This window comes from Apium graveolens, chromosome 3 (assembly GCF_009905375.1).
Source record: "Apium graveolens cultivar Ventura chromosome 3, ASM990537v1, whole genome shotgun sequence".
NCBI classification, from domain to species: domain Eukaryota; kingdom Viridiplantae; phylum Streptophyta; class Magnoliopsida; order Apiales; family Apiaceae; genus Apium; species Apium graveolens.
The window spans coordinates 58,013,513-58,039,613 of NC_133649.1; the positions used below are offsets into that span (position 1 = coordinate 58,013,513).

At 34.2% G+C, this 26,101-nt stretch overlaps 2 protein-coding genes across 2 annotated transcripts; both read right to left on the reverse strand.

Moving 5' to 3' along the window:
* Positions 1–6,160: 6,160 nt before the first annotated feature.
* Positions 6,161–7,950, reverse strand: LOC141714243 (cellulose synthase-like protein G3). The gene is made up of 4 exons (XM_074517775.1): positions 7,363–7,950; positions 6,961–7,113; positions 6,735–6,857; positions 6,161–6,646 (listed from the first exon to the last, which is right to left on the reverse strand). Exons 1-4 carry the CDS (start codon positions 7,948–7,950, stop codon positions 6,161–6,163), a joined length of 1,350 nt encoding a protein of 449 aa, XP_074373876.1.
* A 15,972-nt stretch (positions 7,951–23,922) lies between these two features.
* Positions 23,923–25,790, reverse strand: LOC141710725 (isoeugenol synthase 1-like). The gene is given in 6 exon segments (XM_074513261.1): positions 23,923–24,357; positions 24,461–24,664; positions 24,773–25,004; positions 25,111–25,245; positions 25,448–25,567; positions 25,569–25,790. Coding segments are annotated over 6 exon segments (966 nt in total). The 5' UTR covers positions 25,644–25,790; the 3' UTR covers positions 23,923–24,157.
* Between the last annotated feature and the right edge of the window lie 311 nt (positions 25,791–26,101).

The window sequence follows — 26,101 nt, forward strand, 5'->3', positions numbered from 1 at the left end:
TGACGGTAGTGAAAGGACCGCCAGGAACACTCTTACGAGCGACGTGCCTAAGTCTGACCTTCTTGCTTAACTGTCAATGTTAGATCAACACAAATAAATGAGCTAAAATGCTCAGCAAGTAACTAATAAACAGCTCTAAATACCAAAACAATAACGACATTCTTATTCTCAATAAACTAGGTGGCAGTATCTTAGCAATATCTAGGAAATGATTTCAAGATAGGGGTTCAAGGCATTGAAGCTCGGTATATTCAATTTTCAAGATCAAATGGCAGGGTTCTCACAACTTTAAGAAGCTCAATCAATATCATTTAATTTCAAATTAAAATGCAACGAATAGTGCTTATCACACAATTAAAAATCTTTTACTTTCATTTAAACAATATAGAACCCTTTATTGGATTATCCATCTTTTATTTATAATACGGATGATCAACCCGTACTGACCTCCATCCGGTCATTATGGTACCTATGGTATTATTTCGGGCCATAATGTTGGACTAGCCCCACTAGACTCTTATATGACTAGGCTAGCCCCGCTAGCCTCTTACGTCTCTATCTAATCTTTAGGAATTCATTTAAAACCTCTATATTGGAAATATATAAGTTTTAAACCAAATTCTTGTTTAACATTACCAGCCTTTGAAATCATTTGGACTCTTTCATGTCGAAAATCATTCTTAGATTCAATTAAAGAATTCAAGAGAAATAAGCAATTGGAAACGAAAGGAACGTAAGTTAGAGAAATGATCTATCATTACGCATATGTATTATCAAAGCTATTATCAAGGTAATTTTAAGGAACGGTATGTTAACAAGGCACAAGTTTACTATTATAAGGATCTAGGTTAACAAGGTATCGAGTAAGAAAGATTTATCAAGTTACGTAGTGTCAAAGAATCGTAAGGATAACAAGAAATAGGAACATGTTAAATGTACTTGAAACAAACGAACTAATATTAGGGTTTATCAACACGTTTCAATAAAAGTATTAGGGAGACCCTTTACTTTATCAATGCATATCATAAACAATTCTCTATGATCAAATCACAATAACAGGGCAGAGTTACTTGCCTCACAAATTTTTCCGTTTTCACGGGGTTTGAGTTACTGCCACGTAAAACCTCTTTTACTTTCCTAGATCGAACGACTTCGCTTTCCGAGTCTACAATACAAAATGAACCCTAATTAGTAACCTTATCAATTCCCGACATTTCTCAGAGCGTCTAACTTTTTACCACAATCGCATTATCTTCTTTTCCTATTATATTTACATCACACATTACGCATAATAGGTAACCACCTTTATATACTTAATACCCTCGACTATTCATTCACTTTACACATAACAAGTAATCACGTATTCACATAATCTGACACACTTTATCTATAAACAGATCTTATTGAAAACTTATCGACTGTAATCCTTATACATATCTATAATTTCTCTCGAAAATCGGGCATGACGTATTCGTAAATACTCTAACCCTTTTCTCAACAACAACAATCAACCACAATCCAATCAATTCCTATTACATAATATTTAACCACTTCTATTTAAACCATTATCATTCGACCGACCATTTATTCACTTGTACTTATAAAACGTAACATGCAATTCACTTCATACGTTCACCAAACTAACGGCTTAACATATCGAATCAAAACTATAACACAAGACTCGAATTCATGGACTCGATTCTCGTTTTCTTTAAAACCCAATATAAGTCTTAGCAATCGGCTTCCACAATCAAAACCACACCTTATACATGCAAATATAATTCACCTCATATATCACAACAATCACATATTCATACCCGATTATTTCAAAACTCGAATGACAACCGAATTAAACGATTATTCGACTCTTAAATTCTGAAATCATTATCATAAACACATTCGACTAATCACATATCATCATTATAAAGATTCGAACTAACATTCATAAAATCAAATCGAAAAATAGAATTTAACACATAATTCGAACCAAAAAAATAGAGATTCAAAAATTACAAATTCTGAATTTCATTTACACTAGCATGCAATCACTTAAATAAATGGATTTAAATCGTTAAAGCTCAGTCATAGAATCACAGCTCACCACCGACGCACCAGAGTTCATAGCCGATAGCGGAGATTCTCGGTGGTGCCCTCGAATCGAGGGTTTCCTACACGAAAACCACCAATTTTCTAAGAACCAACATTAACATATCTCATTTTCATCAAAAATGAATCCAACACCTTCAAATTTGAGGTTGTACTCGAAGAAGGTTTACAGATTTTTAAAATTAATCAACACGAAAATGACATACAAGTCCCAATCAAGAAACTAGAGGTGAAACGAGACTCAGCCATGGTCTCAGGTCGGAAAAAGATCAAGAAACGAGAGAGATTAGCGAGAGAGAGTATTGAGAGTCGAGAGAGAAGAGAGAGTTCAAGAGAGACTGAAAGAACACGGGGGAAAAAAGGAGGGAGGAATATATAAGGTATGGTGGAGGGGTAGTTTGGGTATATCATAATTAAAAATATGAATTTTCCCTTTTCCATTTTTCTTTTACTAATTCTTTGATACATCAAATAATTAAAAGCTATTAAATAATATAAAACTATTTTGTATAATCTGAAAATGACACAACTCTTATTTTTAAAATAAAGAATATGAAATTAGCTCTCTTCCCCTATTTTTAAAATAATTTTTGAGCGAATAATTTATTTTCTATGAATTTTACAAATAAATCACAGATAATATAAATAACTCTGGAAAAATTATTTTAAAATATCAGAATATCAAAATAAAAGCAACCCTCATTTTTAAAAGTCTCTAGGACCATTTTAGAGATAATAAAACAAATTTTACACTTTGATCATACTCTAATAATTTTATAAAATATATAAGGATCAGATAATCCTTATTTTTACCAAATAAACCCTTTTAAAAATATTTAAAATCTCACTAGTGTTAGATTTACACACGTACATATCAAATAACATATATTCACATAATAACATCAACCACAACTTGTATTCATACACCTTTACATATAAATTCCCTGTTTATAGCTGATTACGCTTATACCAAATATTCGGTAATTCAAATAACAATATAACCTTTGCAAATTCGAATCCATATAACACAGATACACAGAGAACTCGATATCCTTCATAACTTAACATAAATCACTTATTCCTTATTCTCAATCTTTTTGTTAAATCCACTTTTTACCTAACGGGTCACGTCTCATCTAACGGCCCGACGACAATTGTTTGGATCACTCTTTCAAGTCATAACTTAGACCTTTTACTAACTCATCAAAATGGAACAAGATATTTTTACTTACTCTTTTACCGTTTCACAAAAATTGCACATAAGCTACAAAATTATATTATATTATATTATATTATATTCACATACAATATATTACGGAAATCCCAGTCATTACAGATTTTGAAAATTCTGTTCTTATCTTATTAATCACATATCGACATAACACTTAAGATAACTAAATAAATATTGGAGATGATGTAATCACGCATAATATGGCATGTTACCAGTGTTACAGATTTCGGAAATCGGAACTATTCGGTTGAGGTACTGATTTATGATTTATCGGACGATTTTTTAAAAAATCGGATGATTAATCGACGATTTATTGAAAATCGGACAAATGGGATAAATATTTTTGACCGATTTTTGAGCGATTTATCGACGATTTTTGAAAAATCGGCCGATTTCTATAACAGAGCACGTTACACGATATATACGGAGTAACGAATAGTTACTTACTAAACATTAAAAACATGTAAGTAGACAACATAAAATATGTTACACAGTAATACAGAGTAACGAATAGTCACTTAGCTCAGTTACACAAATCAAGAATTCACATTAGAAACACATATTGAATCCTTGGTAACCATAAAAACGATACATCTCAAATCTCGAACATCTCCACGATTCAATTCCTGATCAGATTCGAATTTACACTTTTTAACCCTGTAAATGACGTCTTCTTAAAAAACACAAAACACAGAAAGTTGTAGGAAACAAAAATATCTTTCCGAAAAGTTAAGAATTGGGGCTGTAATTCGGACCGAGCGTTCCGAACCGGACGTAATTCTAGAATCAACAAATCGTGACTAACGATGAATTAACAATAAATTTTATAAGATTGCTGATATTTGGTGGAAAAAAATCTAATGAATTTTAATATAAAGATGATCAATAAATATGATATATATAGATAAGGCTACAAAACCCTATTTATTAAATTACAAGTTATCCGTTTTCAATTTTAATCTAGATTTTTGGCTAATCATTCTAATTCAATTTTAAATCATAATAAAGAAAGTGGAGTTTTAACCTTTGTTAGGAAATAAAGAAAGTGGAGTGATTATTGTGTGTGCAATTGAATTTAAATTTTCGTATATAAAATATGAATTCCCGATATATTTTCCTTGAATAATTTACGTCTTGCCCGATTTCGATCCGATTTTTATTCCGTTTCGATTAGATATTCGGGTAATTTTTCTGGGATAGCCATCCCGGATGGGAAAAGAAAATGGGGAAGTTTTATAATAATATCGGGGTTCGAGGTGGGGACAAGAATTAATGTTTTCCCTTCTCGATCTTCGACCCCGATTCTTTATATATGTCATTTATATTGTAAATCCGTGAAATAATTATGATAGAATCTTTATATTAACTTAGTTGCTATTTCTCCTGCAGTATTCATCACCGAGATATTAGCATGAATCAGAATGTCATTAGCCTCTTATAGTGATTTCAAATCAAATGTTGCATAATAATTCTACAATCAGATGTTTGACTCTCGTTTTCTAGCTGAGCGCAAGCACTACCAGTTGGTCAGATTTAAAACTTTCAAGTTTCCTTTAATCAGTTATGTTTAAATTAGCAGATGTATTGTAGATAAACTTAAAAAAAATAGAATAAGAAACAAATTTGAGTCACATATATGTCAAGAATTAGACCACGACATTTCTGAAATGATCTTTCCAGATGCAGGAATCAAACCAAAGGATATTTATTGAAGCCTAAAGAAGAGAATCGACACACACACAAGAAAAGTAGAAGTATCAAAAAATGATTGATGATCCTAGGTAAACAAGCCAAGCAAGAAAAGTTGATACTAGAGTAATCTTCAATGGCATCTTTCCTTTATCCTTCCTCAAAACCATAGCTTCATATATGGGCCAACAATTAAGCACTCCAAAACCAGATAAAAATATCTGCACAAACACATCTTCAAAGCTTTCATTCCCCATAACTACTTGTTTCATCCCATGTAGAAGCGCCCACAAGTTGATTATGGCTGCCATGGTTATTGGAACAAAAAGAGGAGATGGCTCTCCGAATTCAAAGATACATTTTGCATTCCTTTCGCTTTGTTCCCTATCAAGCACCTTGCTAGTTACATTGTACCCGAATGACGACAATCCACAAAGCTCTTGTATATATTCAATTAATGCAAACGGAAAGCTTGAAAGTGATCTCATCATCCACACTCTCTGATTGTTCCACCACCTTTTGGCTGTTGATCCAAATGTTAAATATTCGATAAGATCTTGTGCATAGGCTCCGAGGAAAAGGAAGACATACATGAATAACCATGGATCTGTCACCTGAAATTATAAATAAAGCACAAAATTAAATCCAACTACTAGGCTAAACATATATAGACTCTAGTAGTAGTTTAGTAAAGCATACCTTTGGGAAAATAGCATGTGAAGAATTAATAAGAGCAAGCTGAGGAAAGAAGGAGTATACAATAAGTGGAATGGACCAAATGGGCCAAAATGCATAGTGACCAAAGCAGAAGGCTTGGAGAGGGTTAATGGACCGCAAACCAAAGAGAAGCGGATTATATTTTGAAAATGTGACATCAAGAAGACCCAAGGACCACCTTTTGCTTTGATTGAGCACATCATGGAGTGTTATCGGAGAACTCCCTAAGAATGCAGGTCTTTTTGGATTACAGAATACAGAGCTCCATCCTTGGCATTGGATTCTGTAGCCTGTGTTATAATCCTCCACCAAGGAGCCATACCTAAATCCTATCTGCAATAAGTAGACAATAATTGATATTTTTCTAGGATATCATGGCAGCTGGGAGGGAAAATGAAGCAGTACTAAAGAAGGTGATCATCTGTGATAGATGAGGCTATAAGTGTTAGTAAAGTAAGTACCAAAAAGTCTAACCTCTGATCCCCACTTGCTTTGAGCCTCAAAGTTACAACCTGCAACGTGGCGTGCCATTGTCATAACTTCCACAGAGCTTATGGACTTGTTTATAGTGTCTGAAGTTTGCAGAGGTATATGTGATCCTGGACTTCCAAACAGTACATTTCTACGAAAGAAGGCCCCAGAGCCCATGTACGTAGGTCCAAGTATACCATCGTATCCATAACAATTATGGAGAACAACATCTCTAACTTCAGCACTATATATGTCATCCTTGTTAATCCCATGGAAAGTTTGCGGGAACTGGACCAGTGCCAAATTTGGGTCCATTTTAGGATCAGTAAAATAACACAGAACACGAAGTGGTGTCTTTGGATCATTCGAGAACATGTCACAATCTTGCGTTAAGACTATAGGGGCATTTGTCATTGTCGCTGAAACTCGAAGCTTATAAAAGCATGAAAACAGAAATAAAGATTAATTTAATGTTTACATCAATGGTTTATCCGATTATAAAATTTATATCTACTATTACCAGAACGTTAAGTGCACCAGCTTTGTAATTGTGAAACGTAGACTTGGTCTTTTCTCTGGAAACATACACAAGATTTGGCATTTGGTGACCATTATGCTTTTCAGTGGCACCCTCCATTACCACCTGCAAGGTTTTTTTCGTGTTTGATTTAAAGCGACCATTTATTGATGCCCAAATTTTGAAGAGGGTTTTGTACAAAACTGTGATCAAGTAAAAATAATGAGACCTGAACAACGGAAGGATGACTTCGCAGAGTAAAAACAGGAGTATTTTGCCATAGGGCAAAAACTCTGTGAGCTTCTTTGTCTGTCACATATCCATCGATGCTCCCTCTTTGGACCACGTTATTGATCCTCATTTTCATCCTTTGGTACATAACCTTCGACCATCCCCAATTAATTTTAGTCCCTCCAAAGATTTAGATGTACAATTATATTTGTTCTATTTCGTCACAATATAAGGTTGACTTAAAAGAAAAAACACAACTTTCAAATTGGTTGTTTCAGAAGTTCAGTGATTTAAAGGTTAGTCATAATCTTTATTTTTTATGTAAGAGAATATTAATTTCTCTAGCAGCTAAGAAGTTTGAATTTAAAAGCCTGAGCACTAAAAGTGATAAGAAAAGTACCTTAATTTGATCATGTTTAGCAGGGCTGAAATTAGTCTGTGATGCAAAATATGCTTCAGGGGCCCTATCAAGCAAGCTGTGCTTGTTACAGTATGGGAGCCAATGTTTAGCAAACTCAGCAGCTTCCATCAGAGCAAACAGTGTGAGCTGTGATCCTCCATCATCCGATACATAAACTGAAAGTTTATCCGTAGGATAATCATAAGCCATCAACGACAACACGGTATTCACCACGCCAATTGGTGGCTCCTTGTATGGATCAGCAGTGCACACGAACACATCCAGCGCTGGATATTCACTCTCATCGACTGTCAGGTTTTCAGGAAAAACCTCGCGACGGACAGGAGACATGCGAAAGGCTTGCCTAGTAAACCACATAAATGCCAGAACCAAATCGGCTACTAACATAATTATAGTGGTTTTCCTGGTAGTCCTATGATCAGTAGAACTAACAATGTTATGACAGTGATGAAATATTAAAGCAAAAATAGATATTAAATACGTAGCTGCAAATAAACGGTTGAACCAAGTTCGGCGCATGGCCGATTTTGTATGTAGAACACCATCATCAAGCTGCACCTTGGACATGCTCGTATATTTTCTATAGATCAGTTAATTCACAGTACACAGTTGGCGAAACCTCTGTACTACATATATACAAAGTCTTTTTGTCTTTCTGGATATTCCTTGTCAGCCAAGAGCGGTCATACATGGATTTACTAGAAACAATTAGGGATAGCAGAATGTTGCTTTGCTGCACATAATTACATACATGCATATCCTAAAATATTTTTTAAAAAAATCAATTAATAGATCCCGTATTTTGGCTAAAAAAGAACTCTAAGACAGTTTTTCAATATTACCAATTCGTTTACCACATCATGCATTAACTTGACATAAATTTAAATAATCCAAAATATTCAATGCAGCTATAAAATTATGCTCCCGAGTTTTTAGAGAAAGAATAAAAGAAGTAGAAGACAAAATAGTATAAATAAATATTAATTTATATATTTTCTCCTTCATTTGCAATCAATATCTTAATTGAAATGAAGAATGTCGAGTCAAATATAGCAACCTAAAAAAACATGCAAAAAGATGGGGTCTCTTGACTCCGGGATATTAATTACCAAAATTCAAATCAATGAGGAATTTGATAGTGATTAATTAAAAAAATAATCGATCAAATTTTAAACTCAGAGAGCTTTTGACAATGAGTTGCGAGTCCGTTAAAAGCCCTATAAGAATCTAAAAGCCACTGATTAATTGACTGTATATAGAGGCCGGCAATTCACTATTAGATGTGATTTTACCTGCTGACAAATAAATGCCTAAATCACATGTCAAATCATCCAATACACCTCTATAATAGTTTAACTAGAGCGGGCATGTCGTATTTTAAGTAGAGCTGTCGTTCGTAAACTTTTGCGTGGTGTCCTTTCGTTTTCAGTTTTCCGTTTTCCATGTAGTGAAGGACAAACACATATTCTCCCCGATATATTTAGCATTCATGTACTTAAAGATAAACATATATCCGTGATTCATCATTTTATATTCGTTTCGTGTAAATTTCGTGTATAAAAATAAATAAATTAATAAATATATAAAATATCATATAGTTGGATATAATTTTACATATATATAGAGAGTAAAGTTCTATGGAGTCCACCTTTAATTGGAGTCCTCGGAGTCCATATATGTTCAGCAAGTAAAATATAGCTTAAAATATTGCAAAACATATTATTTTTCGACAAACATCACTATTCTATCAAAAATCTTGTAGATTGCATACATTTTACAAGCAGAACATTGCAAAAATATATATTCTACAAAACATGTTTAGTTTGCAGAACATATATGTTCATGTTGCAGAACATATTGCAGAACATACATATTGTACCGTAAATATATGAGATTTGCATGATTTTGTTGAAGTTATGCTATTTGTGTAACATGTTTTGCAAAATAACACGTTTTACAATATATTTTATTTGCAGAACGTAGATGGACTCCGAGGACTCCGATAAAAAGGTGGACTCCATAGAACTCACCCCATATATATATATTTACATATAAGGATATATTTTTGGATATATTTTTATAAATATATATGAATTTTATGTATATAATATAATATTAAAGTAATATGTATATTTATGAATTTTATGTATATATACATATAATATTAAAGTAATGTGTATATTTATATAAATGAATATATATATATATATATTAAAAAATATATTAATAAATTTATTATTTCGTGTACTTTCGATGTTTTAAAATATTAATAAAAAATATTAGTAATTTATTATTTTAATGTTTAGATGTTTATATATTTAACGTGGGATTGAATAAATTGTTAAAAAATAAATGTGTACAAACTATATATACATAAAAAGATAGAAAATTAAGATGTAAATTAAAATATAATATGAAATATGAATAATTATATAAGATTATTTATTTATTTTAGTGGGGCCACAAAAAATTAATACTAAGTTAACTCTAACACATGGGTAAGTCTGTCAATCAGGGGTGTACACACGAATTTCTCAACCGCATTGAATAGCTCAACCGCTCACAACCATACCGCACATGCGGTAATCGCAAAACGCAGATTGGTTGCGGATTTAAATTTCAATAATCGCTTATTCGCAGTTTGGATGCGATATTAAAATTTTATAAATCGCAAAAACGCAACTGTAATAGCAGACTGCTACATATATTTATAATAAAATATAATTTCTAAAATATACTTGATATCATTTAAATTGATAAGTGAACACTTTTTTTTAAAAAAAAAAGTTATTTTCTAATATTCAAATAATAATATACCTTTGTTAAGACCTAATTGTCAAACTTCAAAGGCCCCTTGCCGAAGCCAATTAGTCGTCCAATACTTATCCCCGCTTCAGTCTCAAATTTTAAGAACCTATTTATTTGAAGTTTTCATCGTGCATAAATTTTACTTTTAGTAAATCTGTATTAGTTATTAGTCAGATAGTTTGTATTTATTTTTTAACGTAAACTTATCAAGAAACTTAAATTTAAATTTATTAATATTTTAAATTTTGTTTTGTAAATTATTAATTATTTTATAATAATTAGTTGAACCGCCAACTGATCCGTAATAATCATGTTAGGTAATGAATTACACACAGAGGGGGGTGAATGAGTTTTTCTGATTTTAAACTTTTCTTGAAAGTTAATGGTTGAACAAAATAAATTAAATCTTGTATAGAAAAGTGTTCATGCAGAAATTAAACTTGCATAAAATAAAGAACACAAATCTTCAAAACTCACTTAATTTTTATATTAAAAATTAAGACTGTTTTGCTATAAAATTTCTAAGCTTCTTGATGTTAAAGAGCTCAGCTTCTTCTTGAGAGTGATACAAGATATTTGATCTAAATTGTTCCTTCTAACTAGAGGACCAGTGTTAACTTTATAACTCAGTTAACTGCTGGTTTACACAGCGGATAATAAACATGCGATTAGTTTTTCTAAACTGTCACTTGTCATTTCTATTTATAGAAAAGCAGATCTTCCATTTCTGGCTTAGCATATCTTTAGTATCCCGTGTTTACTTTAATCTTCCTCTGTTAGTTAATCTTTGCCATTGATCTTGCACACTCTTCAAGCTGCTTTTTGTAGAGTTGTCAATCCAGCTGTTGGATTGTTTGTTGGTTGTTTATCTTGGATATTGAATTGATCTGCAATTCTGTACCTTGAGACTGTACCTCGAGATCTCCAGTTTGAATTAGTAGCACACTTGACATCTCGATAAGTACATAGGCTTATCGAGATCTCTAGCACTCCATATCGAGTTCTACTTGTAGAGGTCTTCACCTTGTCGAGATTTCTAATCTTCATATCTTCACTATGACTTATCGATAACTCTGAGTTCTCAAGTGAAGGAATGACTTGTCGATATCTCCAATCTTCAGTTCTTTAAAATTGGCTTGTCGATATCTTCTTGAGTTCTCGAGTAGCTTTCCCGACTTCTTCACTCCCGGTGGATATTGCTCATCCGTCGAGTAGATATATAGCTCATCCGTCGAGTAGATATTGCTCATCCATCGAGTAGATGTTGCTCATCCATCGAGTAGATATATAGCTCATCCGTCGAGTAGATATTGTTCATCCGTCGAGTAGATATTGCTCATCCGTCGGTACTCTCTGGAGTTCTTGAATGACTTCTCTATAACTTTAAATATGTGACTTGTAGAGATCTTGACTTAGAATATTTTTCTCCAAAAAGATTTATTCAACTCCAAGTTTTTTCAAAATTCTTATGAAGCATGATCTTCTTGATCTTCTTCCAGATAGAATCCTTAGGCTTGATACTATTTTAGGAAAAAGACTCTAGTCTGCTCCTTTGCATTTTTACAGACTTTAAGTGTTAAAAGTACAAAATACAAATTTAGATAACAATACAACTTACTTAGGGTTGACAAATTGTCTTAGTCTTGTTAAAGTACAGGCATGTCCTTTACAACAATATCCCCCAATTTGTGAGAAGATTGCTTCACACAAATTCATACCTGTTAACAAGACTAACCCCAAGTTTAAAACTGATGGAAGATAAAATTAAAACATAAAGCTTGATAGAATTACAGCTTGTACAACATAAGATTCATCAGGTTCCAAGGTTACAAGAATCAGGTAAAGACAGTTTTTACATCTGCTTCTTCTATAAGTTTATCCTTTAAGTGATCGAGAATTTCAAGTTCTTCTATGATGAGTGTTCCACTTAGAGCTTCCACAAGTTTTTGCCTTGCTGCCTTAGGGTAACCCTGGTCCAGATAGTCTAAGCTGAATCTTGAGAATCCACCAACTTTGATGTTTAGAAATCTACCATCTTTAAAAATTCTGCTCATTCCTTTTGCTTTCAACTCTTCTGATCTTTTTATAAACATATCTATTTCTTCATCGTGTTTCCTTCTTCTTACTTCAGCTTCCACCTTATCTCTTTTTTTGTTTCCTCCCTTTCAATCAACCATTCAGCCAAAGATGATCTCCAAGTCCTTGTAACAGTGTCATTGCCTTTTAACAAACTTAACACTCTCTTAATTTCTGCAGGAGTCAAAGAATCCATTAAGTTTTTGTTTAAAAGAGTGAATGTACCATCCTTAAAATAGACTCTAACTTCTCTCAGGGATACAACCCAGATTTTAACAATTTCCTCGGCTGGATGTTGGAAATGGTCTTCATCTGAGGTGCACCAATTTAGAGGTAGAAAGTCAGATTCTTTAAAGCAATTATAGATGGCCCTTTCAGTCACTTCCACTTCTTTTACAGGCTTGACTTTCTTAGGCTTTCTCCCAACAGATTTGAGCTTGAATTTTAGTGAAGGTTTGGCTAAAGGTAGGGTTATTATTTTCTTGAGATTTGTGAGGCTTGAGGTGATTGGAATTTTTAGGAAGGAGTTGGCAGTTTGTCTATAAATAAATTTTGGCTTAGATGTTTGGGAAGGTTTGATGTTAGAGATAGTTGATGTTGTGGGTTGAGCTAAGGTTTGAGGTGGTTGTATTTGGATTTTTAAGGTTGTTTGAGTTCCTGAATCATCATGAGGTTTTCTGCTCTTCTTCTCCCCTCTTCTCTTTTTCTCTTCATCATTCTTGTCATCCTCCTTCTTCTTCTCTCCACCCTTGCTACCAGATGGCTTACTAGACTGACTCAGATTTGAGCCAAAGGATTCTGATCACTCTTCTTGTGCTCAGTATCATCCAAGTCATCATTGTTAAACTGAGTTTTGGGCAAGTTGACTTCTGCATTGTCCAGATATCTCCTCAGTAGCTTTATCATTTCCAAATCATCATGGTTCTTATTTTTTTAGCTTTTAAGCTAGTTCCTAGGATCATGATAAGCTTCTCATTGCTCCTGACACATTGTTTAGGTATATTGAAAAATCTGAATTGTTTAGTTGATTGGATAAATATATGCTATACCCTTACTTGGCTGAAGATATGCTTCAGGAAAAGCAGCTACATGAGCATCTTTCAGTGCAGTTAGTAGCTTGGTATCTTCACGAGTTATAACTCTAACTTTGCTGATAAAGATTTCTAACTCAGATGCCCTCCTTGAGATAAGGCAATTGAGGGACACCTGTACATCTGTCTGTCCCTGAGTCATTTGCATTAACCACTAACCTGTCTTCCAGAAAGTTGTCCTTGTTGACTTTGATCACTCTTATGAAATTGATTGTCTTTTTCAGGGCCTTTTTATATGTGAAGTGATTGTTGTTGAGAGAAGCTTTTAAGGCATTGAGTAGTTCTTCAAACTCTCTGCTCAAACTAGGCCCTTCAACAGACCTAATAAGTCTCTCTTTGTCAAGATCAACTTCTTTAGTTTTCTTTCCAGCACCCTGAACTTGATGTTGAGATGACCTTGATTGTGCCAACCTCTCTTTGTCAAGATTAACTTCTTTAGTTTTCTTTCCAGCACCCTAAACTTGATGTTGAGATGACCTTGATTGTGTCAACCTAGCCTCTATCTCCCCCTTAGTCTTGTTGACAGGCATAAGAAGGGGAGTAGGGATTTCAGACCTTACTTGTTCAAGCAAAGAAGGGAGTGGTATGTTGAGTTTACCCATGATGGATCCTAAAGCTATAGAATTCTGCATTTGAAGATGCTTATGGGAATCCGCAGAGTTTGGATATCTATTTTTGGCTTTTGACAAGAGATGTCAAAGCCTCAACTTGTGCAGTGAGAGAGGAGTTGGAGTTTTGTAATGCTGTGACTTGACCCTGTAGAGACTGAATTTGCAGATTTGTTGAAGTGGATCCAGGCTGATAAGAGCTTCTAGATGTTCCAAAGTGTTCTTCTATAGCCTCTTTGATCCCTTCCATTAGCAAAGCTGAGGGCTTAAATCTACTCTGGTGAAGTTAATCCAGTTGAACCTTGGTCTCATTTGAATGAGTAAATTGGTTCTGGATCATTTCATGGAGATTAGTGAATGATTGTTTGAGATTTTTGACTTCCTTCTCAATGGAGGCAAGATCCATCCTGGTCATTTGCTCAGAAAAATGTTTGAATTTAGAAGAGATCTGCTCTTAAGATGGTATGATCTTGTCCATTTTCTCATTTACCAGTTTCCTGATTCTGTCTTCATGGCCAGTAAGTTTGATTTCAAGAGCCTTACCAAACAGATGAAATGCTTTGAGCTGAGCTTTGTATACATCTGTAATGGTATCATAAACAGCTTCTGGATTCAAGTTTCTTGCATTACTGCTCAGAATAGTAACATATTCTTCTCGAAATCTGGCCAGAACTTGATTCATCTCTAAGGCAAAGTCATCAGACAGCCATGCATCCACATTCCCATCTGGCTCAGCATCATTGACAATTTTCTCTTTTTGCTCCTCAACCTCTTCATTATAAGCAAGCATGATAACTTGATAGTCTTGGTTGCTCATGTCTGAAGTTAGAAGATGCTGTGAGATGTTGGCCAGTCGAGATATCTGCTCTACTAGTAGATCATCTACAGAGGTTGGTTGAGAGGCAGATTCTTGTAGCCACTGAGAGAGTATGTGAGGTTGTTGAGGTTGAGAGGTGGATGGTTCATCAGAAACTCCTGTGACTGAGATCACAGTTTGACTCACCGATTGCTCTGTGATTTTGACAGTGTGTTATCCTCCACTTGTAGTCGGAACCTCCAATTGAATTGGAGGGGATTTGACTGGGTTACTGTCATGTGCACCAGCCTCAAACCCTTGTGTGTCTTGTAACACACTGGCACTTGAATGTGTTATGCTTGCCTCCCCCATGACAGGATCATGGGCAAGTGTACTTCTAGCTTCAACTGCAGAGGCAATTTCTGCTAGGGTTATGAGGGAAGTTGTTCCTTCATAAGGAACCGCCAATTGAATTGGAGTGGATTTAGATAGCTCCCCCTCAGGAGTACTTTCCTCAAACCTTTCGGTCTGTGAAGACTGTTTTGCACATGAAGGTGCATTAGAGATATCCATGGGGTCTTCAGTAAAGACTGATGAATCCCCCATGTTTGTGATGGTGTCATCAAGGTCTACCCCAACATGTAGCCTCTCACCATCTAAATGAGGTCTCTGGGTGGTGAGCAAAGCTTCTTGAGCTAAGTCACTTGATTTTTGGTGCACTTGAGAAATGAATTCAAGTGGAATTGGAATAGAAGAAATATTAGATAGAAGAGATTGTTGATCAGTTGTGAGTGTTGGCAGCTCCCCCTGAATAGATGAGGGAGTTTCAAGAGATGTGCTCTCACAATCTGTGCCTTCCTTATTTCTCCTACCATACACTTGAATTGCTTCTTGTACAGGCTGTGTAGACTCACTCCTGGTTATTTTTACAACTGTATCCTGTTGGGAGGATGTAGAGGAGGATAAAGTGGTCATCTCATTTTTTTTATTCCTTTTGGATTTTTTGACCAGAGGTGGTTCTTTTTCAGCTCTCTCCTCACCACTCTCAGTTATCACAGCTAGACTTATCCCCTTTCTCTTCTTTTTACTGACCTCGCCTTTTTGGGAAGATGAGGTAGTTGGTTTCCTAGTTTCTAAAGGTTGTGAAAGAATGGTTGTAGCATGGGAAGATCCTTGTTGGTAATCCTGTGTTTGTACTTCCACAGGTTCAGAAATCATAGCTGTACTAGATTGTGCATTGGATCTCATGCCAGGCATAGGATAAGGATAAGTCCTAAATCTCTCCAACATAAATGAAGTGATTTTCAGACTCACATTCACCTTATTCTTTGTAGTAAGTGAGCCAAATATTATTTTGGACACTTGCTTACAGTTGCCTATTTTAGTACTATCTATACCATTCAGTAGGTGTATGTTAGCTACTTTATTATTTAAAGTGAAGATAATAAATCTAGGAAAGAAAATTTCCTTACCTCTAGCTGTTAGAGGCATAACCAGCCTGGTTACAAGTTCTTCCAGGATTAGCAAACCAACATTCAGGTGTCTATTGTGGGCAATTGAATACACCAGCTTTTGTACAACACTTAAGATATTGTCATATCCTGTTTTTCTACAAGTAAAGGCCCTTACTACATAATCAAAGATGAATGACCACTCCTTCCTTATATTGGTTCGATTTAAGCTTGACAGGTTCATTCTCCCACCATAATTGATGAAGTCCATGAACTCAGTCAGCTCATCAGGAGTTGGTACCTCCACCAGATTCTCAGTTGCCAGCCTCAAGGCTCTATTCACATCTTGGTCATTGAATTCTATTCGTTGGCCTCCAATTGTGCATTCACCACCAAAGAAAGAGAGTTATTGTTAACATCAGTTCTCACTACCGCTGTAGTCCAGAATTCATGCAGCACGTCTAGATACAGTACTGGATTTGCAGTCAAAGCACCTGCAAGATAGGATTCAGATAGCATCTTCACAAACCCCTTGAAACTATCAGGATCTTGGTTTGCATCAATGAAAGCAAGATAATTGGTTCATTTCTCTGGGATAAATGTTCTAGCAACATTTTGGGCCATTGTTGATTGATGAGAATGAATGGGTAAGAGAAATTTCTGAGAAGGAATGAAAAACGAGAGAGAAAACGGTTTTGGATTGAAAGCTAGGTCACTCTAGGTCTCGAAAGCTGTGAGTAATAGTATGTATCGAGAAGTCTAGGTATTTATAGTCAAAGAAGATGACTTGTCGAGAACTCAAAAATAGACATTTGGAGTTTGTCTATCGAGAAGTCATTTATAGAAGTGAAGTACATATCGAGAAGTCATTTTAAATTACTCTTATAGTGAACTCAAACTTGACTTATCGAAATGTGAAATAAATACCCAGTTTGTCCAAAAATTGGACTGAACTAATTCTAACTTTTACTTGAATAAATTCAAAATAAAATTTAATTTAAATTATCTCAGTTCTGAGTTTTTGATAAGTCAAGAATTATACTTTTAGAGAACTCTGTGAATGAACACTATTAGAGAACTCTACAAGGACTTATCGATAAGTCATTTTAAACCTATCGAGAAGTCACTCGAGAAGTCAGTAAATTGACTTATCGAGGACTCACTCGAGAAGTCCTAAAATGACTTGTCGAGAAGTCAATTTATACTTATCGAGAACTCGGTTCTCTAAATACTTTTAGTTTTTGTAATTCTGCCTTGTGTTAATTTTACATATTAAGAATATAAATGAACCAGGCAGTTTACTCAGAATTTGAAAAATTCCAAGTTAATTGAATTTGAAAAATAAATATGCAGAGATTTCTAAAATATTTATAATTCATATTTCAGTTAATTTCCAATTTAATCAAATTAATTTTAATTTACTGGAGATTAATCTGCTGCAAAACATTAGCTGAGTTCTTGCCTTAGGACGAAAAATTAAGCGTTACAATTTCACTTACAAATCTAGTGAAAGTTGTTTCATCCAAAGGTTAAGTAAAAATGTCAGCTACTTGTTTTTCTGTTGGTACAAAAATAAGCTTAATGTAATATCAGGATATAGGTCTTTGAAAGACAAAGTTGACACCTTCCACTGGAACTCTTTTTGTCAACCTTCCATCCAGCAAAATCTGTATTTGTGAGTCCAACAGCTCCATAATTGATTCCCTTGGGATACCATGGTCCCAGGCTGAGCTTCCTTCCAGTATCTGAAGATCCTCTTACTCCCCCTGAGGTTGTTCAATCAAACTCGAGTGTATGAGATGAGCTTCTATTTCCATGATTCTCTTGTTGAGTAGTTTCTTCATTTTCTTAGTCTGACAGACCTCACAAACTTCAACTTGAGCAACAAATACCATCCTTATTTGTTGAGTTAAAATCTTCAACAAACAAGCTTCCTTTCTTTGCTCCCTTCAGAGCAACTTCACTGGTTTTCATGCTGATAACAGTGCATTCTTCTTGTTGAATATGACTTGAGACTATTGTCTACAATATGCTAATTCTGAAAAGATTTACTTCAAGATCAGCTACCAGTGCTACATTATTTAAAGACAACATTTTCAGAATAATTTTGCCATATCCCATTTTGAATCCTTTGCTGTTGTCTCCAAAGGTCACCAATGGGTCAGCTTTCTCCTCAAACTGTGATAGCAGGGCTCTACCACCAGTCATATGCCTGGAACATCCACTGTCTATGATCTAGATGACTTTCTTCACTAGCCCTGCACACAATGAGTGTTAAGTGTGTTTGGAAACCCAAGCAGTGTTGGGTAGTTTCTTCTTGGTAACTTGTTCAGTAGAGGTAGAATGAGTAATTTTAGATGAAACAGAATTCAGTGATTGTTGTGCATGTTTTCCTTCTGATATAGACTCATTTCTTGATTCTTTAAGGTCTACTCTCAGTTTGTGGCAACTCTTCATTACCTTCATGTTGCAAGAAATACAGTCAAACTTGACACAAAATGAATAGGGACCATTAGAATTTGCTTCATTGTATTTGCAAGTTCCTTCAGCTGGCTTGTTAACAACCTTTTTACAAAGGTGAGTTAGATGATTTGAAGAGCCACATTTTTTACACTTCTTTCTAGGAGCATTTGTAACATAAGCAAAATTATGGCTTTTGTTTATCCTTATTTTCCCATTTCTATTTTTCTTTCTCTTTCTTGCATCTTCAGTTTTGGTTTCTTGAACAGGAGTCTTGAGACTTTATTTGTTCATGAGTTTCTCTTCAGTATTGGAAGATTGAACTTATTCTATAATTTTCTTCTCTTTATCTTTATTAGCAATTTCTTGCTTGATACTCAATTCTTCTTCACTGAAGTTGACTACACATGCTTTGAATATAGGTGCATTAACCTCTTTCAAAAAGGTTGGAGCATTCTCAGTCTTCTTGGCTTTCCCTTTGTCACCTACAGTTTTCTTTTTATCACTCATGTCATCATAGTCAAGGACAATAGCAATGTTTGCACATGTCTTATTCTTCTCATGATACTGTTCGACCAGTTCAGATGCATTTCTGAAAGATTTTATCTTTATTTCATTCTTTTCTAGCTTCTCCCTTAACACTACTTCAATTTCATTTTCACACTTGAGCTTGTTCTTGAGATAAGCATTTTCTTGTTTTAAAGCTTCAAGCTCAACTAGCAATAATTCAGTTTCTTGATTCTCACTCTCGAGCTTCTTATTTAACTTTGTTAATCTGCTAACTTCTTCATTAGCAGCAACCATGCTTGTGTGAATGTGAAACATTTCTGTGCTCATCTTTTCAATAATTTTCTTGTATTGATTCACGTTTAAATCAATAGTAAGAGTTGGTTTATGTGCTTTTGATGAGGATGATTCACCTTGCTCCAAAGCCATTAGAGCATAGTTTCCAACTTCCTCATCTTCATCATTATCTGAATCATCCCAACTCTTTCCCTTCGTAATGTAAGCTTTGCTCTGTTGCTTTTTCAGAAGAGTTTCATACTTTGCTTCCAGTTCAAGATAAGCTTTGTCTTTCTTCACCTTCTTAGGTTTCCTGCATTCTGTAGCAAAGTGGCCTAGTTCATCACAATTAAAGCACCTTATATTAGTTCTGTCAACAGATCCAGTTTTATAACCACTCTTGTTGTCAGAATTGTACTTCCCTTTCTCTTTCCAGTTGTTGTCTTTGTTGAAGAATTGTCCTTTATTTCTGAAGTACCTTGGCTTATTTACTCTAATGTTAGAGAATTTTCTAGCTAGATAGGCCATTGACTGATCTAGCTCATCCAGTTCTTCAAGAGTGTAGAACTCATCCTTTTCCAACTCCAGTATGACTTGCTCTTGTGAATCATTTGTTCTCTGCTCACTTGTTGAGGCAACTGAAGTTTGGGATCTTAGTTCATCATTGAATGAGTGGCTTTCATTTATAATTAAAGCACTTGAGTCATCCACAACATGTCATTGACCAGACCTCAACGATTTCATTTGAATCATCTCTAGTTCATATATTTTGAGAATTCCATATAGAACTTCCAGAATTATTCTGCTCAAGTCTCTCCCTTCCCTGATTGCTGAGATTTTCTGTTCCAAATGGTCAGGGAGAGTAAGCAAGGACTTTAGATTCACCTCTTCAGCTTCATAGTATTTGTCATGAAGCTACAAGTCATTTATCAGCTTATTAAATCTTTCAAACATATCAGTAATGCTTTCCTTAGGCTTAGCCATGAAACCATTATACTGTGAAATCAGTATCCTTCTTTGATTAGATCTAAACTCCTCAATTTCTTCACAGAGTATTTCAATCTTCTCCCATATTTGCTTGACAGTGTCACAGTCAACAATATTGTTGTACATCACATTATCAAGTGACTCAATCAATATCAATTGTAAGCTGCTGTCCAGGGAGACTTTCTCCTTTTCAGGGTCAGAATACTCATCTGGATCTTTAGGAGCATAATGAGATGGTATGACCATGTCTCCATCTGTAGATTCCTCAACTCTCACCATAGAAATGAAGGGTCCATTCTTGAGAATCTGAATATATAATGGATTGGCCATCTTGATAAACAGCATCATTTTTTTCCAAAGAGTGTAGTTAACTTTGTCAAATGTAGGAATTTTGATGCTACTGATTTTCTGTGTATTCATTCTTCCAAGATCTTGAATCTGTTTACTTTCAGATTTTTCTCTGATACCACTTGTTAGGTAATGAATCACACACATAGGGGGGGTGAATGTGTTTTTCTGATTTTAGGCTTTTCTTGAAAGTTAATGGTTGAATAAAGTAAATTAAATCTTGTATAAAAAAGTGTTCATGCAGAAATTAAACTTGCATAAAATAAAGAACACAAATCTTCAAAACTCACTTAATTTTTATATTAAAAATTAAGACTGTTTTGCTACAAAATTTCTAAGCTCTTTTATGTTAAAGAGCTCAGCTTCTTCTTGAGAGTGATACAAAAGATTTGATCTAAATTGTTCCTTCTAATTAGAGGACCAGTGTTAACTTTATAACTCAGTTAACTGCTGATTTACACAGTGGATAATAAACATGCTATTAGCTTTTCTAAACTGTCACTTGTCATTTCTATTTATAGAAAAGCAGATCTTCCATTTCTAGCTTAACATATCTTTAGCATCCCGTGTTTACTTTAATCTTCCTTTGTCAGTTAATCTTTGCCATTGATCTTGCACACTCTTCAAGCTGTTTTTTGTATACTTTTCAATCCAGCTGTTGGATTGTTTTTTGATTGTTTATCTTGGATATTGAACTGATATGCAATTTTGTACTTCGAGACTGTACCTCGAGATCTCCAGTTTGAATTAGTAGCACACTTGACATCTCGATAAGTACATAGGCTTATCGAGATCGCTAGCACTCCATATTGAGTTTGACTTGTAGAGGTCTTCAGCTTGTCGAGATTTCTAGTCTTCATATCTTTACTATGACTTATCGATAACTCTGAGTTCTCTAGTGAAGGAATGACTTGTCGATATCTCCAATCTTCAGTTCTTTAAAATTGGCTTGTCGATATCTTCTTAAGTTCTTGAGTAGCTTTCCTGACTTCTTCACTCCCGGTGGATATTGCTCATCCGTCGAGTAGATATATAGCTCATCCGTCGAGTAGATATTTCTCATCCATCGAGTAGATGTTTCTCATCCATCGAGTAGATATATAGCTCATCCGTCGAGTAGATATTGCTCATCCATCGAGTAGATATTGCTCATCCGTCGTTACTCTCTGAAGTTCTCGAATGACTTCTCTATAACATTAAATCTGTGACTTGTAGAGATCTTGACTTTGAATATTTTTCTCCAAACAGATTTATTCAACTCCAAGCTTCTTCAAAATTCTTCTGAGGCATGATCTTCTTGATCTTCTTCCAGATAGAATCCTTAGGCTTGATACTGTTTTAGGAAAAAGACTCTAGTCTGCTCCTTTGCATTTTTATAGACTTTAAGTGTTACAAGTACAAAATACAAATTTAGATAACAATACAACTTACTTAGGGATGACACATTGTCTTAGTCTTGTTAAAGTACATGCATGTCTTTTACAACAAATCGCAAAGTCACAACCGCAATTGACGCGATTAACACTACCACAAATGCGGTTGCGGATGACGATTTTCTAAATCGCTCTTCGCGGTTTGGTTTGACTTTTAGCGGATATGAATTAATCTACTAAAATCCGATCTGGGATCCGACCTGATAAGAAAAATATGATTATAAATAGAAACAAATATAGATTTAGGCCGATCTGATCCGTTAGTAACCCGATCCCGTTCATATATTTATTAATTTATATACATTATATATATTTTATAAATATATATTTTTTACAATTTTTAATTTAGAATTCTTATTTTCGGTCAAGGTCCATTGTCCGTACTTCATTCGATATAGTCTCTGAAGTCCAGTCTTGGCTTTTCAATTGATCGGAGGTCTGATCCGGTCCGACCTGAGTCTTAATAGATGAATATGGATTGTATACAAAATAAAACCGATGCGATAATAATTCAATCCGCTAAGGATCTGATCCATTAAGAAGTGGATATGAATTTTCACTCATCCGATCCGATAAAGACCCGATCCGAACTACTGAAATTATATATATATATATATATATAAATAAATTATATATATATGAATAATATTTAACTATATTAAATCATTATAATTTACTTTTATATGTATACATATTCTTATTTTTAAATTTATTTTATTGTACTTTTATACAAACTATTATTCTCTTATATTAAAATTTTGTGTTATTTTTCATATTTTTCTCAAATTAAATTATGATGTTCTTATTATTTATTTCTTAATTATTTTAAACTAAAATCTTTTCAGATATTTTCAAATATTTTTAATTTTCACAATATCTATGGGTATAACATAGTTTTGTGTGATTAGTATTATTTTATTATTGAATCTTATTAAAATTAATAGTATTCATATCAAAAAATTTTAATGGATCTGGAGGCCCGATCCGATAATCCAAATCCTAATGGATTTGGATATGGATTATGTTATTAAAAATCTGAAAAAGATCCGATCCGAATCCGATCCAACAAATTTAATTGAATATGGATATGGATTTAGTCAAATCCGATCCAAATCCGACCAATTGACAAGTCTAGTCTATATTATAATATCATCTACAATCTCAATTCACATAACAATTCCATTTCGATACATCAATTTTTTCAGTGTTCGAATCAAAATAATCTACAATTCAATGTTATGTTTAATTTTTGGTATGTTTCCAATTATAATATCTCTTGTAATAAGTTACGTTAAATATATATATATATATATATATATATAAATGAAGCGGATATCCAATCTGAAATCCGTGACATGAACGGATGCGTATATAGATCGTTCTATAAAAAATTCAGGACCGATCCGATCTGGATCCCAATCCAAAAAAATAAATGAATATAAATATTGATTTAGATTTATCTGATCTAAATCCAATTCATTAACACGAATTATATTCCCCAATAGCCCCAATATAACTAGTACGCTTGACGACATGTAATGTGCACGGCAATCCAACATCCCAATTATAAAATGCACTTACGAAACTAAAACCAGAATATAAGATGCTCCCGAAATCAAATAAACTCTTATTACTATTTCAACCATTATCACTCGCTATCTCTGCGGTCCACTAGAAGTAATGATCTAACAACGCAAGTAAAACAGCTTTTCTACTTTTATTCAAATTATATGAATTCAATAGTTACATGTAAACTAACACCAGTGTTGACAAGAAGTATCTGAATCAGAAGGAGATAGAACCCGACTAGTATCACTATAGTTTATTATTACAAAAAGCATTGAAGAGAATTAAAGAATCGGACCTATATATGAAGATTCGAATTCTGCTTATTAGAAAAAGAAAGAAATATAGAAGAAATGGATTATATTAACTACTCAAAAGCAGCAATGCCAGGCTTAGGTGGATCAACCATAAAGATATCAAGAAGTTGATCAACGGTTGTGTAGTTGTAGTCAGGATAAAGCTCCACGGCGTCCAAGTCATCCTCTTTCAGTTCATAGTTCATCTGCTCACCCTTTACCAAGATGCTATGAAACACAGCAGTTCCCACGGCTTCCGGAAAGGGCAATGCTGGAGATCAATTTGACATATTCTTAGTCAGTTTCCGATAACTAATTATAATAAATGCCACAACAGATTAATTCAGATCCTATTGATTTACGTAGTATCTTACATTGTGAGAGCTTGACCATTTCTTTCTCGGGAACGTAGGTCTTTTCCATGGCACGTCCAGTTTTTTTCTCCCAGCGTGAAATCAAATCTAACTGCGTGATTACATTTTTGGGTAGCCTGTAGATAATTAAACCGTTTTCTGCTCGTGGATCGATTGCAGCTTTCACAGTATATGCTGCTATGTCTTTTTCGTAGTTGCATCCAACTACATTAACAATCAGGAAATAGCTAGCGTTTAGAGTGGGAATGATCAGGTGGACTATTAATAACCGATCGTTTGTTTACACATAAATGTGAAGGAATAGGAACTTACACTTGGCTTCACCAGTTCCATAGATGGTAACTTTTTTCAGCTTTTCATCGTGAGGATGAAGCAAAAAGTTAACAAAATAAGCTCCAAATGAATTAGCAGAAACAAAAGTATACGGTATTCCAGATTGTTCAGCTGCTCTTCTGATGAGCTTCTTCTTGTCACAACATGCTTGAAATGGTGGAAGTGGACTAATTCTATCCACCTCATTTCCAAATTCTGAAGGGATAAATCTCTGGAACCACACACAGATCATTTTTTTTATAGTAATTAGTACTTGTCTTTAAAAAAATAGTAAATTTATTAATGTAACAAATTAGCAAGTTATTATTAATATTTACCTTAATGTTGCCAGCTTCTTTCATGGCTCTTATAATTTTGAGTTGTTCAATGACCAAAGGCACTCCGAACGTTACAATAACAATATCAACTTGACGGAGCACCTCCACGAGCTTTTCATGTTCATCCAATTCTCCCTGCACGTCATATATATGTTCATATACTTTCAATATTTCGTCTTTAATATAGATAGTATAGATATCATACATGAGTTAATTAAGTGTATAAGAAAATTTTACTGTGCTGAATAATGTAATATAGGTGAGATGACATGGGCGAATGTCAAAATTTAACTATCGTATAAGTTCCATTAGATGAATGAGAACCAAATATATATACCTGAAAAATGGTAACTCCCATGGATTCAAAATCCTCAAGGAGCTGAAGCTTGGAAGGATGATGATGATGATGAGGTTTCACAGGGCGAACATAAACATACGTAGGATGACCAGCTGAAAGCACTTGCCTTGACCATGTACGTGCCCAAATATCCAGTTCCTCCGAATATTATTATCTTACTCTTCTCGCAACTCATTGTTCCTCTTCACTATTAAACTTGTACGTGCTCTTTCTTTTCAAGTATATGTTAATGTGTATGGCTATCTGTAATTTGATGTACCTTACTCTCTTCCTGGGATCTGTATATATAACAAATGTTAACACGTTTGAAATAATGGTACCCTGATTCTTGTTAAATTCAAATACATATAAAATGTACTTTTTTGAGCATGGTTGCTCGAGTACATTGAATATGTTCAGACTAAAATACTTTTCGTCCATAATGTACGAGGATTTGCTGCTTACCTCAACTTCTATACAATTTCTTCATTACACATATTTTGAATTTTTGATTTGTTGAGTTATTCATGGTTATAATATAAAATCGTGAAAAAGAGCATTTTCTAGTATACACCATAAAATTTTAACTAGTTTCTTAACGTGCTATCAGAAGCTCAAACAACAACACATCAATATTCTCATAATTTATTATAG